General features: G+C 43.0%; 1 protein-coding gene across 1 annotated transcript in view; it reads right to left on the reverse strand.

Annotated features, from left to right (window-relative positions):
- Nucleotides 1-16,858, reverse strand: part of LOC102405993 (methylthioadenosine phosphorylase) — a 46,952-nt gene that overhangs the window by 11,956 nt on the left and 18,138 nt on the right. The window contains exons 4-5 of the mRNA XM_006067054.4: nucleotides 14,480-14,647; nucleotides 1,474-1,576 (exon numbers count right to left, since the gene is read on the reverse strand). Of these exons, the coding sequence (XP_006067116.1) occupies nucleotides 1,474-1,576; nucleotides 14,480-14,647 (271 nt within the window). The remainder of the gene's footprint in view (nucleotides 1-1,473; nucleotides 1,577-14,479; nucleotides 14,648-16,858) is intronic.

Raw genomic sequence — 16,858 nt, forward strand, 5'->3', positions numbered from 1 at the left:
ACTGCCAGATATGGAGGGCCAACTGTAAATTTATACTCAGATTTTCAACTGCATGATGGGTCAGTGCCTCTAACCACGCCCCATGTTGTTCAAGGCTCAAATGTATATCTAAACGCCTACTTAAAAATATGCTTTCACAGAAGTCACAAAGAATAAACATGCAGTGATATATCTGAAATAGCTCCCTTCAATGCCTGGCTTTGGACTCTGGATTTCTGAGACCAGGGTGCGGTTATTTAGGGCACTCTAGCTGCACCCCACTCCAGTACTCTTGCCTGGAGAATGCCATGGATGGAGGAGCCTGGTAGGCTGCAGTCCATGGGATCGCTAAGAGTCGGACACGACTGAGCGACTTCCCTTTCACTTTTCACTTTCATGCATTGGAGAAGGAAATGGCAACCCACTCCAGTGTTCTTGCCTGGAGAATCCCAGGGACAGGGGAGCCTGGTGGGCTGCCATCTCTGGGGTCGCACAGAGTCGGACACGACTGAAGCGACTTAGCAGCAGCAGCAGCTTTGCTTGTAAAGAAGCTAGTTTTACATGATTATGCAAGGTTGAACATAAATCTGTGTTTCACATCACATGTTAAAATTATCTGAATGAGTAACATGTTTAGTTATTTGTACTGTCTAAGTTAGTAAGATTTTACTAGGCAGTTTGCTTCTGACAGTACTTCCGACCTACTAGGTGGCATCTGACTTTCAAATTTTGGGGTTATAAGAAAAGTACCATGGATGGACTTGTGAATTGTGGTAGCCATTTTTATTCTCTGAAAGCTAAGGCTAGGATTTCTTTCTTTATACCACCACTGGCTTTTGTAAGGGTTGCCTCTACAGTCCTGAGATCTTACTATAATCCTGGAGAGGAGAGGAGGCTGGACAAGAAAAGTCAAACTCAGCTCAAAGGCAAATGATGCCAATCTATTTATAGATTATTAATAATTTAATTCATAAAAGCAGTTACCAGTCACTAGATGTCTTATAACTGACAGGCATCACTCAAAGCACTTTATAAGTTACTCTTTTATCCTTCACAGTCCTGTGAGGTATCAATATGTTATCATTACTTTATTTTATAAATGAGGAAACCAGAGTCCAAGGTTCTGATCCAGAAACAAGCAACAACTAAGTTGAAGAATAAAGACCTGATCCTAAGAAATCTGGTTCCAGAGTGTATACTCCATATTATGCTGTCTAAATTATTTTAAAAGGTATCCAGGTATCCTGACACTAAAATCAAAACTTACTAAAAAAAAAAAAAGGCAGGTTGCAAATTTGAGCAATTCAGCTTATAGATGACTGAGAGTAGTAGAGGGATTATTAACAAAGGGAAACAACTCTTCCTAAAGCCTTACGTAAGCATCAAACTAGAGAGGGGAAGAGAGACCACATGCTTGGCCAACTAATCTGTCTGTAGATGCCACCCCAAGCCCTCATGATTTATTCTGGCGCACCTTCCAGAAAGATTACGAACCTCTCTTGTTTTAGGGCAGAATGGCTCAGCCATTGGAATATGGCACACTCCTCTGGCACAGGAATGATTTCCATCATAGAAGGTCTGAAGCCTTGTGGTAGTCCTACAAAATAAAGTAAAAAAGGTTATTTTTTTAAAAAGTTACCTCTCCACCCTTTAGAGCTGGTAATCAGTTGTATCTAGGTCAGTATCTGGGTCCTCACTCTGCAATCAATAGTTCTGGATAAGCTGAAAGAAACTGTTTAAAAAAGAGAGAGCGCTTCTTGATAGTACTTGGCTTTTCTGGCTCTGGGTTGGTAGCAACGTGCTTCCCAACAGGAGTTCAAGTATCTGTGGTCTGGTGACTGTGACAGGATAACCACACTGAACAGTAGGGGAGAGTCAACTGTGGGCTCAGGAGGCCAGGTGAAACACTTAAGACATCAGCTATGAGCACTTTCCATCATCTCAGATACAGAGGGTTGTATAGTGAGCCCCTTATATATACTTAGATTCAACAATTTCCTAAATTTCGGCGGATTCATTTTGATATTTGGCAAAACTAATAGAGTTATGTAAAGTTTAAAAATAAAATAAAATTAAAAAAAAAAAAAACAAAAAAACAATTTCCTAAATTTCGTCAAACCTACTTCATTTATTGCAAATCCCAGACTTTGTCACTTTATCCCTACTTCAGATGGACCAAAATATATGGATTATTTTCCATGGCAATGTCATTATCACAATTGATAAAAATGACAATTCCCAAGTATTATCTAATATATAGACCATCTGCCAATTTCCCTGGTGTCCACAAAAAATAAAAAATCTTTTTTCTTTTTTTAAAAACTGTTGCTTGGTTAGTTTCATATTTCAAACAAGGTCCAAGGTCTAAATTTTGCACTTGACTGCCCTGTCACTAAATTGAGAGTAACTCCTGCCCTCCACCCTCAACCTTATTTTTTCATGCCTTTGATCCATTGAAGACAGCAGCCATTCATCCAGCTCTGTATTTCGAAGCATCTGTCTCTGCTGTCTTGCTTAAACTTGTGCATCTGCCTGCCAGAATTAATTCTAAAGTCTCATGAAAGTTCTAAAGTTAACGTTCTGATAAAACATTTTTGAGTCCATGAGACAGTCCAAAATTAACCCAGTGCCAAGTCACCCAGCTACTTCTCTCTCAAAGTTTTCAGAATAAAGCACTTTTTATATCCATTGCACTGTTCTAAACTTGAACTCATGAGTAATATAGGAAAGAGAGAGTCCTCATTTTCCTAGAGAGGGGAGAGCAGGGTAGCAACAGCGCATGGGAAAACCAACAGCCGAAGGAACATCACTTCATTTCTACTTCTACTGGGAAGGTAGAGAACAGCGTGGAGAAACATTCTGGTTCAGTTTACCCAGCTGGCATGTCCACCTCTCAAAGTTAACCTGTCACTTCCTCCCCATCACACATTAAACAGTGATACCAGCTGGCATCAAAGCCACCTCTCTCAGAGATTAGGCCTCAGAGCTTGGGAGGAATGAAATCAAAGTTCATGCTCCTCTCAACCCCCTTTATCACATGAGTCTTAAGGGAAAGGCTAAATTAACCCCAAGCAATTCCAGATGGGGTTGAAGAACAGTTCAAATGACTCTTCCAGCCTATATAAACAGAGGCTGTTTTCTTTTTGTAAAACTTACTAATAAAATGGTGCCACATATTCCAGCTTTGGCTTGGTTTCAGCCTTCAGTGAGTCAAATATTAGCAATAATCCTATTTACAACCATGATTAAGTGTGAAAACAGGGCCACAGAACCCATCAGGGGCTATGTCCCAGTAGACATCTATGCAGTAACACCCCATCTTATCTATTCTGTCCCTCTCTCTCTCTGTCCCTTCTTTGCCTAATTAGTCCTCTCTCTGTTCTAAACATTTACCTTAAGACATCATTACTGGGCTTCCCAGATGGCTCAGTGGTAAAGAATCTTTCTGCCAATGCAGAAGATGCATGAGATGCAGGTTCGATCCCTGGCTTGGCAAGATCCCCTGGAGAAGGAAATGGCAACCCACTCCAGTATTCTTGCCTGGGAAATACCATGGACAGAGGAGCCTGGCAGGCTACAGTCCATGGGGTCGCAAACGAGTCAGACCTGACTTGGTGACTAAGCAACAATAATGTATTATTCTTCAGCTCAGTTCACTTCAGTCACTCAGTCATGTCTGACTCTTTGCAACCCCATGACCACAGCACCCCAGGCCTCCCTATCCATCACCAACTCCCGGAGTCCACCCAAACCCATGTCCATCGAGTTGGTGATGCCATCCAACCATCTCATCCTCTGTCATCCCCTTCTCCTCCTGCCCTTAATCTTTCCCAGCATCAGGGTCTTTTCAAATGAGTCAGCTCTTCGCATCAAGGGTCTTTTCAAATGAGTCAGCTCTTCGCATCAGGTGGCCAAAGTATTGGAGTTTCAGCTTCAACATCAGTCCTTCCAATGAACACCCCAGGACTGATCTCCTTTAGGATGGACTGGTTGGATCTCCTTGCAGTCCAAGGGTCTCTCAAGAGTCTTCTCCAACACCATAGTTCAAAAGCATCAATTCTTTGGCTCTCAGCTTTCCTTATAGTCCAACTCTCACATCCTTACATGACTATTGGAACAACCATAGCCTTGACGAGATGGACCTTTGTTGGCAAAGTAATGTCTCTGCTTTTTAATACGCTGTTTAGGTTGGTTGTAACTTTCCTTCCAAGGAGTAATTCTTTATGTTATGCTATAAACACGTGATGTTAACTGCCTACAGTTTAACATTTTACATTTTTCTCTTTAAACAAAGCTCCCCAACTTCCACCTGTACAGTTTATAGCAAAACCACCATATCTTTTTGATTCTTCATTTTCCAGTTATAAAATGTATTGTTCACCACCCATTTGTAAGAGTGCTACGAGGATTAAGTCAGCCCTGAGGCCCAGCTACCTCACGGCAGCTCAGAACTGAGGTCTAAGCTGGAGGCTGAATCAGGAGTCAGCACCAAGGAGAAGCTGTAGTTGGCGCTCAGAACACCCAGCCTTGCAGGAAGGGTAGCCCCAGGAAGACCCGGGGACTTTAATACCCATGTGTCTAATAGTTTCAGAATTATACTGTTAAGATCCCAGGAAGGAAAATGCTGATAAGAAACATCTCTTCACACAGCCTGCCCACCTAGTCATAGTGTTCTACATAACTCAGATAGCAATACATTCAAGTAATGATCTGAATTTAAATTACTGTGAATACTCCGATACTGCATAAAATGAGGCATGATTATGCTGAGTGAAATTCAGATCAAGAACAATGAGGTATGCAATCACAAGTGAAGGTACTGAAGGACACACCCAAGGGAAATTCTAAAATGAAAATACATGTAATTTTAACATCTCCTATCCTCCTGAGAACTTTAAATAGAAGTCAGAGGTTCTACAAGTCTGCAAGAAGCAAGGGACTTCCCCGGGGGGACTGTTACCTGATTGAGCCTGTGTTGATGGGACTCCCCTGCCTGTTCACTCCTAATTTCTAGCCAAAAAAGAAAAGCTCTTCTGTAGACAGAATAGTGGCTCATCCTCAGTTTTGTACACGGATTTCAATCTTGTTACTGATTTTTCATGTGTCCTTGAGCAAATTACTTAACCTCTGTGAGTTCTTTCTTCATAAGGTATTAACAACATACACTTACACCCTTGTTTAAATATGAAAACAGGGTCACAGAAATCTCCAGTAGTGACATCCCAACAGGCAGATGCAATAACTCCTCCATTTTTTTATGTCAAGTGTGTGAGTTTGGGGATAAACAATAGTTGTTACAAAGCACTACTACTATTGCCCTGAGGATCAGTGAGGGAACAGACAAAGCATCCGGCACACAGATTCACACAAGTCACATTACAGATGGATGCAGGCGCAGCAGAAGCAAGCATATGGAGCCCATCAATGGAAGACACCTGCAGATATCTCTAGATCTGGAGCGGTGCCCACATGAGCATCTTTTCCTGATAAAGAGGGGCCTTAATGGGATATCTTTTTCCTTCCATCAAGAGATAGAACTGAAATACATTCCTGGGCCATAGGAAAAAAATTAGCCTTAGACCACGTCAGACTGGCTGGATCCATGGGGAAGCAGTGTTCTAGACTGTGGGTGAGAAGAACAGGAAGGATCACCCAGTTGCTAGAAGCAACCTAGACCAAGGATGACAGTTTGGGGGCAGTGGCTCCATCCTACCAACCTGTAACAGTGGCATGTGGTAGTAAGCAGAATAATGCCTCCCACCATACCCTCGAATATCCATACCCTAATGCCCAGAACATATTTTGTCTTCCATTGTAGATGGAAGGGGGCCGGGAGCCAAGAATGCAGGTGACAAAGAACAAGGAAAGGGATTCTCCTGAGCTTCCAGAAAGGAATTCAGCCTTTGCTTTCAGCCCACTGAGACCCATGTTATACTCATACCCTGCAGAATTAGCTAATAATGTTGTGTTGTTTAAGCCACTGCGTTTGTGGTAATTTGTTACAGCAGCAAAAGGAAGCTAATACATGTGCTTATATGGTTTAACCTGGTTAACACAGTGTAATTTCTCTGGTAGTAAAGATCTAATGCCAAAGGTCTTCGTCCAACTCTTGCTTCAACTGGTGGACCCTCCTAGCGGAGCAAAGGGACTGCTAATTATCACTCCCAACCCCACCATCATCCTGGGACACCCACTGGAAATACACTTCAGGGACTGCCCAACTGGCTGGCTTTACTACTCCTTGGCTAGCCGTATGCCTGCAGGAAAGTCACCCTGACCTCTGTCTACCTCAGTCTCTTATCGGTCTTCTCATATTTAAAATGGGGACATGAAGGGGAAATACGGTCAGTGTGAAGACAGAGAGCACATGAAGGAAGTGCTCAGCCCAAGTCATCACTGCCCGTCGAAATCTGCTTCTGCACTTCTCATCTGTCAACCTCTGAGGGTGACTTGTATGTGGGCCTCAAGTCAAGGGTACCCCCCAAAAAGGGATATGTGATAATAAAAGTTAGAAAACAAACAACAAACTGCCAAGGAGGAGTGAAGGAGACAAAATTACTGTGTGTATTGGCAAGGGAAATGAGTTCAAAGCCATCAAGGAGACAATACCGGGCACTTTCAGACACAGCAGGGAACAAAACGCAGAGAAAGAATGACTGGTAGGTTCTTTCAGGATCAAGACTCTTGAATCTGCATACAAAGATTGCTATCTGTTAATAGTTTTCCTTTGAAGAAACGCTGAGTTGCAGACAAATTGAGAGAATACACTTGTCCCACAGCAGAAACACCTGTCACACACCTGCACTCTTCCAAGTAGTTCTGGAGCATAGGATGTGTCCATAAGCCTCAGCACACAGGGATCCTAGGCAGTTAATTTACCAGCAAAGCGGTGCCAAGGCCTCCTTATGAGGAGCTTGGTTTCAGGGAAATGATTGCACCCACATCTCTTAAGGTCTATCCAAACAGTCTATCTCAGGAGAACCCCTAATTGAAAAACGCATCCTTTGGTGCAGTTATTCGTAAGATTACAAACTGCAAAAGGGGGAAGGCTGGTTGGAAAGGCATGCATATTTAAAACTTTAGTCATGTGGCAGACTGCCTTTTATGATTCGAACCACCTCTACCAGTAATACATACGTGTATGTTAATTACCGAGGACCTAACATTTCATAGATGGGAAGAACTCAGTATTCCACTCCCCTTCATAAATATCCAGAAGTAACTTCATGTTCCAAAAACCAGAGATGACCAGATAATAAACATTAATCCTTCACTGGGGAAAGGAACATGAGCAAGGATGCAAAGTACAAAAGCAGTGAAGAAACCACCACAAACGTGACGGGACAGTTTTCAGTTTACGTCAAAGATCATTTTACCATCAGTGACAAAAGGAACAAGGAAAAATTACATCAAATTACAGTAACAGATTTCAGGGCAAGCCCTCCCAGAGGCAGCATATATTTGGGCTTGGTTTGCAGCTCTCTTGTGACTGTGTCTTTCTTTCTGTTTCCAGGGAGTAGTAATGGAAACCAGGGAGTCAAGCTGAGAGAAGCAAAAATGTTAAGAAACATTACTAACCCAGATGAGGGCAGTGGTGACGGACAACAGGGTGGATTCAGGGCACATATGGGCATGGCTTGGAGACCAACTGGATATAGGGGTGACAGATGCTCAGCAATGACCACGCGCTGGACGGCAGTGCCATGGTATTACCAACGCAGCAACTTACCAAGTGGAGAGGAGGGAGCTCGGGATGGGGGGAGGTGTGGCTTAGAAGACAACCAAGGGGGATAATTCAGTCTTAAAAACAGCTTTTTATTGGAGTATAGTTGCTTTACCATGTTGTGTTAGTTTGGCTGTACAGCGAAGTGCTGAGTTATACATACATCCCCTCTGTTTTGGACTTCCTTCCCATTCAGGTTGCCACAGAGGACCAAGTTAAGAGCTACCAGCGCTGTACAGCAGGTTCTCACTAGTTACCTGGTTTACGCAGAGTAGTGGACATATGTCAATCCCAACTTCCCAGTTCATCCCACTTCTTCTTTCCCACCTTGGTATCCATACCTTTTTTCTCTGTGTCTCTATTTCTGCTTTGTAAATAGGTTCATCTGTACCATATTTCTAGAGTCCATATATGTATTAATATACAATATTATACACGTGATCTGATAACAGACACTTGAATTACAAAGTGTGAGATGTCTTTGGGACCTTGTCCTGTATCTGGGAGCCAGTGTGGATCTCAAGGGGGAGGACAGATCTGGGAAGTCCACAGATCAGGAGTGGCTGAGGTCAGTCTTTGGAAATGAACCCAAATTCAGATCCCATAGGCCCCACTTATTAGAAAATGACCAGTATTTCTAAACTTAAGTAACATCAATTTAAGCTGAAGAAGTGATCCTTATATGCAGTGGTGGTTTAGTTGCTAAGTCGTGTCTGACTCTTGCGACCCCATGGACTGTAGCCCACCAGGCTCCTCTGTCCATGGGATTTTCCAGGCAAAAATACTGGAGTGGATTGCCATTTCCTTCTCCAGGGGATCTTCCTGACCCAGGAATCGAACCCAGGTCTCCTGCATTGCAGGCAGATTCTTTATCGACTGAGCTATAAACAGGGTTAATTGATTTGTGGCACTTGGTGGGAACTCAAACACTGGGAGCTTATTAGCATTTTTAAACAAGAGTAAGGATAGAAGGTGAGAAGGTAGGTTGCAGTACAAGGAAAAGAGTTAACTTCACACAGGGAATAATGGCCCCCACTTCAAGGACAATATCATGATGACAAACAGGGATGCAAGTAACTGGTGAAAGGGAGGGTGAAGGAAGATGACGTGTTTGTGTCTAATAACATCTGTTTTCTTGTAAAGACGCAACCGTTTCAACCAAGAGCGAAGGATATGAGCAGGAAGCTGTGAGAGAACAGAAAGGTTTTAAAATAACTGCTGACAGGAATGGGAGAAAGAGCTTGCTGAGCAAAGGTTTCCCGTATAATTCTTTATCATAAACCTCCATTTCTATTGGTAAGAACCCACCCCCTGCCCAAGAGGCGGAAGGATTAATGAACTGACATCAGTACACATCTTAACCTCCCCAGGCTGACCTCCCAAGGGTGGGGAAGAACTGTGCAGTGTGACATGGTGGGGGAAGCCCAAGGCTGGGCTGTGTCTTTGGGAGAGGGAAATAAACTGACATAATCCCTTACCACTGTTACAGCGGGACTTTCCTGATGAGTAAGTCTGCATCACCAGCCAACGCTTATCCCAACCCCCAACCTCTCCTGACTCGAGCGAGAAAAGAATTCTCTTAAGAGGGTGGACATAAGAACTCTTAGGAATCAATCCAGCACCCTCACTTAGCAGATGAGGACACTAAGTGACACAGGAATTTGGGGGCAGAGCCAGGAAACAATTTTGGATGTCCTCACTTCCAAGCCAGGACTTCTACTGCATTCTTTTAATAGAACCTAACCGGGGGCCGCAGGCCAGTGTGTTAACAGCATTTTGCAAAAAACACCTGGCATTAGGAATTACTTCCTGCCTTTTTTAATCTTAATTTTTTGGTCATACTTTTCTCATTATTAAAAAAACAAACAAAAAACACCCCTTAAGAGGCCACTATTAAAAAGAAAGAATCTTATTCTTACCCTTATGGATGTTACCCAGCCTCACCTTGAGATATTTCTGGTAGAAACAGAAGCAACTTAAGAGATCCAACTAGTTTGCATTTTTTTAAAACCTAATATAATGTGGGCATCTTTCCAAACACTCTTCAGAGCCAATTGTTCCTTTAATAAATGTGTAAGTTGAATTCCCTTCAATGATAATAATCAGGATTGATGGTGAAGAGGAGAAAGGTCACTTGTGGAAACTTCTAGAATCCCCTGCCCATGTGCGTCTTCCATGGCATGGACAGTTACTAGTTTGGAGTGAAAGGCCATATAATCAGCTCACCCCTCACCCCAAAGACAAATGAATTTGTAGAAGTACCTAACTGGTCCACAATGGCAGGGATGGGCAACAGAAGGAAAACAGGAAGAGACAACAAAATGCCTCATGCTTTGAAAAAAGCACCTAGTGGGGAAACAGTGTTGCTTGCTCTGTAATGGCAAAAATCTCATCAGAGATCAGCTCTACACTCCATTTATAACTTATTATTAAAGTCAGGCTTTAAAAGTGGGGTAGGATGTGAGGGATGGTTATGTCTACCTGCAAGGCTGAAAAGCAAAAACGAAACAAAAGCCAAGTAAATGCATAGTCATGCCTCTAAATTTCTAAGTCTCATCTCAGAATTTGGTTAGTCTTATATGGAGCCATCACCAAACCTCAGGCAGGGAGGACCCAGCTCCATAGAACAAGTATCACTGATCCTGCTGGGCTCAAAGGAGGGGAGCGCTTCTATCAGCAGGAAGGGAGGCAAGCAGAACCAATGAACAAACAAAGCCAGCTGACTGTCCCAACTGCTTGCTGGATGGTGGCAAATAGACATGGGGGAGCCGCAGACCATAAGGATGCAGGCAGGTATAAAGCACAACAGAGAAACAATGTGAAAGCCTAGTGAAAACCTGAGAGTAGCTGAGCTTTTAGACTGCTGTCTCAGTTTCCTGAGCAAAGCCAGATTCTGGGAGAGGAATGGACTAGGATTTCCTATGAAATCTTTTCTCTCCCTCGCTCAGAGAGTCCTGCTTCCCCAGCAGTGATACTGTGAGAACCAGGTGTGCCCTGCTCAGGCACAGACTTGTACCACAGAAGTACCCCAGATTATGAATCTTGGGAGTGTGTCGCTTATAAGATCCTTTTAAAGTAGAAATAGCCTCACAGCTTTCTCTTAAGACAGATGAAAGGTCAGCCACATTCTCTCCACAGTTCATACGGACTGTTAAATGATGATCAAGAAGCAGAACAAGCTCCATGCTTAACCATGTTTTATCCTGAACTGCCAAATGACTCATGACTCTGTTAGTGGAGGCCTCCACCAAGCAGAAGAAAGGGATTAACCAAACCAGTGTATCAGGAGGCCCAAGGTGCTGAGGACATTTACTGTGGGTGGGCCTCTTACAGGTCCCTGGAATGAGTTACTATTTTTGGTTTGTGAAGAATATTGCACATGTGAGCCAGGATGAGGGAAGAGTCACTGGGAAACCTGTCACTGTGTAATACACATGGGAAAATGACAAAAGGACTCCTCTTTTCAGCTTTAAGTGCTAGATCCCTGTCCATTTTCCTTTATGCAGCAGCCCTAATCACAAATGAATGATTACTTTCACTTTGTGCCTTAGCAAAGGTTATTTCCTTGCATGTCTGAGAAACAGAAGGACTAAGAGGACACACCCCAAAATACTGGAACCACTCCTCTTCCCACCTGTCTGCTGTTCTGATTTCTCCAGGTCAGCCACACCCAGGATTCCCCTTTTCTCATGCCCAGGCTTTCAAGTTTTCACAGGCTGGAAGGTAGCATGAGCAATCCCAATGATTTTCAGAAGAGAATGATCTTATTTTCTTAAAAGAGCCTTCAGCCTGTCAAGGATATTTTTCATTTTTAGCTTATAAAAATCTGATGATCTTAAAAAACAACCATAAAAATCAAAGCTGCCTGTCACTCTTAAATGTTAATGACCTCTAAGGTATGCATAGCATAGCTGAGAGGCCAGGTTGATGTCTTTTTTCACTATGCTAAGCACCAAGGGCAGAGAAAGCAAGAGGTTCCAGTTCTGTCATCTATTAAAAAAAGAATAGCCACACTCTTCCCTTTTGATTCTTTATCATGAATGTATGTCAGAGATTAAAACAATCCTTCTAGCCTTTGAATACACGTTAGGACGAGGACATTGTTTCTTAGATGATGTGCTGGCAAAGTTATAGCAATAGGCAAATATGTGTTTCCAGATCAATCCCTGGAGAAGAGCCCATGGATCGTTCAAGGAAAAGGAGCTTAAGTGATAGAATTCAACTTGTAATTCCGAAGAGAGGACCAAAGCCCACATGGGTAAAATGATCTGCCTGAGGCCAAACAGAGCCAGGATGAATCCTTCTAGTCCAGGGCTCCTGCCCCCACAGCGCTAATCCACTGTGCAGCTTGGCAGGATGTTGCAATTCTACTCAACATGTTGAGGCTGTGGTTATAGCTGTGGGCACTCAGTCTACAAACAGTACAGCCTCCAGCTCACCATCATCCCTGATGACAGGAGTAAGTGGAGGTGCCTGCCTCAACACACCAGGATTTACTCCGTTAAAATAATAAAGTACTATCAGTACAACACATATAGGCCATTTCTCACAAGGCAAAAAGTTCTGATTCTCCTATCCTATAAGACATTCTCAAGCCTGGTTAATAGAAACCACACAGCTCAGCCAGCAGCAGTAATACTTATAAGATGCTCTCCAAGAGCAATATAATGCAAGTCACATATGTAATTTAAAATTTTCTAGCAGTCACATTAAAAAAGTATAAGAGAAATAGGTAAAATTAGCTTTATATCTTATGTAACTTAATATATAAAAAGTGTTACTGTATATAATCAATATAAAATTTGAGATTGCATTCTAAATGATTCTTAGGGGATTCTTCCTTTTAACAGATCTTTTCTTCTGTCTTTACCAAGTGATGTTAACTAGTAGACATACTCCAGCCCAGACTCACAGTAAAGGTGTTTATGGGCAGGTAACACAAACTTGATTCCATTAAAGGCACTCTCCAAGTCGAGAGTAAGGAGGCAGGTTAATGGACATGGCACACAGAAGCAGATACCAGAAGATTTTAAGGTCACACAGCTAAGTGCCAAGACAGGAAGAAACCAGGTCTGATGGCGACACTCTTTCTATTCTCTTTGTGTCCCAAATGCTCTCATGGGAGCCAGTATGTGAAACATCTACATTTACTACGTGAGAAAAAGGTCTGGGAAATACAACAGTGTACAGTTACACCACTTAAGTAACAAATTAATCCCAGGCTTAGTAACCAAGCCAAACTTTTCTTTCCAGTATCATATATAATACTTTATAAATCCGCATCATTCTAGAGTTTTGTGTATTGCATTATTAAAAAACCACATTACACCCATTTTCTTAAGTCATTACCCCCAAACACTCGTCTTTGACAGCCATAGAGATTTTTATCAAGATATCCCCTAAACACAGACTCCAGCCTCCATCTCCCTTCGAACAATCATGTTCACGCAATCACTCAAGAACTACTGACTGAACAACCACAGGCCACGTAGTGTGGTGGGTGCTGGGCATAAAGTGGCAAACAGGAGATATGGGGTCTGTAACCTTCACAGTTTACATTCTAGAGGGGAAATTGTAAAACATGTAGTGTCAGATGCAGAAAAATGACTGGAAAAAATGAAAGGGGCAGGTAATGATTTTACTCTGTCCTCACATTGAACCACATGAAACTGCTGGTATTCAGCCATTTCTAACTTACAGAACAAGCAGTTGTATTTGGTTCAAGCTAGGAGCCTCATTTCATCAGGAAACATTTGAGAATGTTCCTGATGGACTGGGGATCATTTTAAATCCGTGAAAACAGAAGACACAGAATAGGATTGAATAAACTTTCCTCCTCCTGTAACAGATGCGGTAGGAGAGGCGTTGGGTATAGCGAGCAGGAAGAGCAGGACAGACTGAGGTGACGGTCTGGGTGACTGGGTGGGGGACTCCAATAGGAGCTACCGGGCGGTTTACTCTCTGTGGTACTTCTCCCCATCTCAAGTAGCAGAGTGCACTTACCCATCTCCATCGAGTGCATTCCAGGAGGTGGTTACTCCCACCAGGAATGGGAGGTGAAGGCAGTGTGTGGATGGGATCCCTAGGAGACCATCCACTCTCTCTCGTCATTTCTTCTCCTACTTCTAAATGCAAAGCCCAGGATCTTGGCAGTCCATCCTCGTTTAATATTTTAGTAAAGGAACATTATATATTCCTTGTGCAATTCAGTAACAAAAAAATCCCCTAGTTCATGAACAAACTATTGATCTTAACATCAGAAAAAGACAAGCAGACATTACGTGCCTCCTGATGACACACACAGATTCTTGCCAAGAATTCGAACCTGGTTCTGATCAGGCCTCCAGAATTAAGCACTGTTTTAGAAGGTAAATGCATGGGACAGAGGAACACACTAACGGACACTTGAGGATGCAATCAGTAAGATCTAGCATGTGGGGAAGACTAAAGGACAAAAAAACGGAAAAACAGGCTTCTTTGGATCGTCATTTGAACAAATCAACTATAAAAAAGTTTGTGAGACAACAGGGAAAAAAATATTGCCTAGACACCTAATTCTAAAGAAATATGAAGTAATTTGTTTTTCAAAGAATTCTTATCTTTAAAAGTTACAAACTGATAAATGTTGAAGCTGGGAATTAGGAACTTGAGAGTTCACGAGGATTATTCTGTTTTGTTTCTATAGGCCTGTGCCACCTCTCCCCCAAGTCCCTACACTATCCCCTGGGGCTGGGAATGACCTTACAGGAGCCCGAAGCATCTTAAGTGACTGCTCACCTGTCAATGAACTGATCAATAATGATGATGTCGCCAGGCTGAATCTCTTCCTTCAAGGAACCGCAAGCTGTGGTCACTATGACATGTGTGCAACCCTCCTCCTTCAGAGCCCAGATGTTCGCCTGATAGTTGACTTTCGAAGGCATGATGGTGTGCTGCTTCCCATGCCTAAGGAAGGAGAGTAGACACAGGAGAGGAGTGAGCAGGGCATTTTCACACTCCTGGAAAAGAAAACTCATTTCCAGCAGTGCCTTCCAGCCCTTTCCAGCAAAGTGCTTTCCTTGGCAGAGGAAGAACGCAAACAGGTCAGGCAATTACCGGCCGACTTTAAACTATCTGGTTTTAAAGTGCAGACTTACTTTACTCTCCACATTGACTTTCCTATTGAGAGTAGGTAACAGCTAACTTAGAATTCACTCCCCGGGAAGACATGCCATGTCTATCCTGTAGGGCACCAATACCCCAGAATCCGAGGCATCTGGTCTCCCCTAAGCCACAACACAGAAAACAAGAGGTGCCCATGAAGAAACAGACAGAAATAGAAACTCCAGTTTCCAGTTTAATCTCTCTATTCTTTTCTGCCCGATCACCCAAATAAATTTAAATTTTTAAACATTTAAAATGCCAGATTTCCCAGTTGTTTGACATCAGCAGGTATGGTCCAGGAAGGGGTCATCTCACACACCACCACTGTTATGGGCTGAATTATGTCCCCTCCAAATTCTTAGACTGTATTTGGAGACAGGCTGTTGAATGAGGTAATTAAGTTAAAATGAGGTCATTAGGGTGGGTTCTAATCCAACACAAATGGTGTTCTTATAAAAGGAAATCTGGACAGACACATACAGAGAAGAACATGTGAAGATTCCTGGAGAAGACAGACAGTCCTCTACAAGCAAAGAGAGGGCCCTGGAACAGAGCCTTCCCTCCTAACCTCAGAAGGAACCAATCCTGATGATCCCTTGGTCTCGGACCTCTGGCCTCCAGAACTGTAAGGAACAAACTCCCATTTCACTCAGCCTGTGGCTTCTTATTGTGGCAGCCCCAGGAAACTTCATACAGCCACTAATAATTTCCTGTCACACTTCACACAAAATCCAAACACCTCACCATGGCCCTCAGGTCATCTGGGCCCAGCCTGCAAACGGCCGCTTCAGCCCTCGCCTTTCTCCCGCCCCGCCTGCTTGGCCTTGCTGGCCTGGCTGCTCAGGCTTGGCCCCCATGTCACCTCCCCAGAGGCGTGCTTTCCACGACCACGGCATCTACAACACATCACTACCCATAACCTTATTTTTCTTCCTGGCACCTACTGGCCACTCAAACTATATATTTCCTTCTCAACACCCGTCTTCCCACTAGCATCAGTGCTGAGAGGGTGAGCCCCTTATCTGTATTCTCTGCTGGTACCTAGAACTGGACTGCCATGAGTAGTTCATTCATTGGACAAAAAACAGTACTCACACACACATTCTTTCCCCACTCTCTCTCTCTCACATCCACCCACACCCACCCACCCAATGTGCCAGGAAACAGCCAGTGAAGGGAACCCAATTTCTAAAATTATTTTTTAAAAACTCACACCTTAGAGGGTATATTTACAAGCAGTATTTCAGAGTTAAAATTATCCCGAGCTGCTTGAAAAACTACAGACATCACAGGTAATGTTCGACTATAACAAGGCTAAGTCTCAGGAGACCAGTGGTCTTCACACATAATAAATGCAATAAGCAGCCTCTCAAGGAAGTAACTGACACACAAAAATCTTACTGTGTACCACAATGATTTAAAGCTTGGGCTTTGAAGTAAAACTGCCTGGGTTTAAATCCTACCTCTGTCACTTACTAGCTGTGTGACCTCAAAGTCACTCAGCTCTCTCAGCCACGATTTTGGGGGGGGGGGGGGGAGGGGCAGGATTTGTTAAAACAGATGATAAAAACCAGTACCACAGGGTTGTTACTCAGTATCTCTTATATCATTCCATATTTATATTTTGAAATAACTTTATCTCTTCTGATCACTAACAACAGAATTAAGACTATCAAAATAATTTGTACGTTAACTGCAGATAAGCATATCAGGGTTTTTACCCCAAGGTCAAAAATGGCCTCTCAGAAGGTAGAAGTCCATGAATGCCCAGAAAGTACAGCTGCCCCTCCTTATCCACAGGAAATGCATTACAAGACCCCCTGTGGCTGCTATGCAGTTTTTTCCTACAACAGGTGGATACACTGGATAAAGAGTGATTCCTAGTCCAAGCAGACAGAGCAGGATGGCACAGAAATGAAAACTTATGAATTCTTTCTAGATTTTCCATTTAATATTTTTGGACCACAGCTGACCATGGGTAACTGAAATCTCCAATGAGAGTGGACTACTACT

This window comes from Bubalus bubalis, chromosome 3, assembly GCF_019923935.1.
Source record: "Bubalus bubalis isolate 160015118507 breed Murrah chromosome 3, NDDB_SH_1, whole genome shotgun sequence".
Classification (NCBI taxonomy): Eukaryota; Metazoa; Chordata; class Mammalia; order Artiodactyla; family Bovidae; genus Bubalus; species Bubalus bubalis.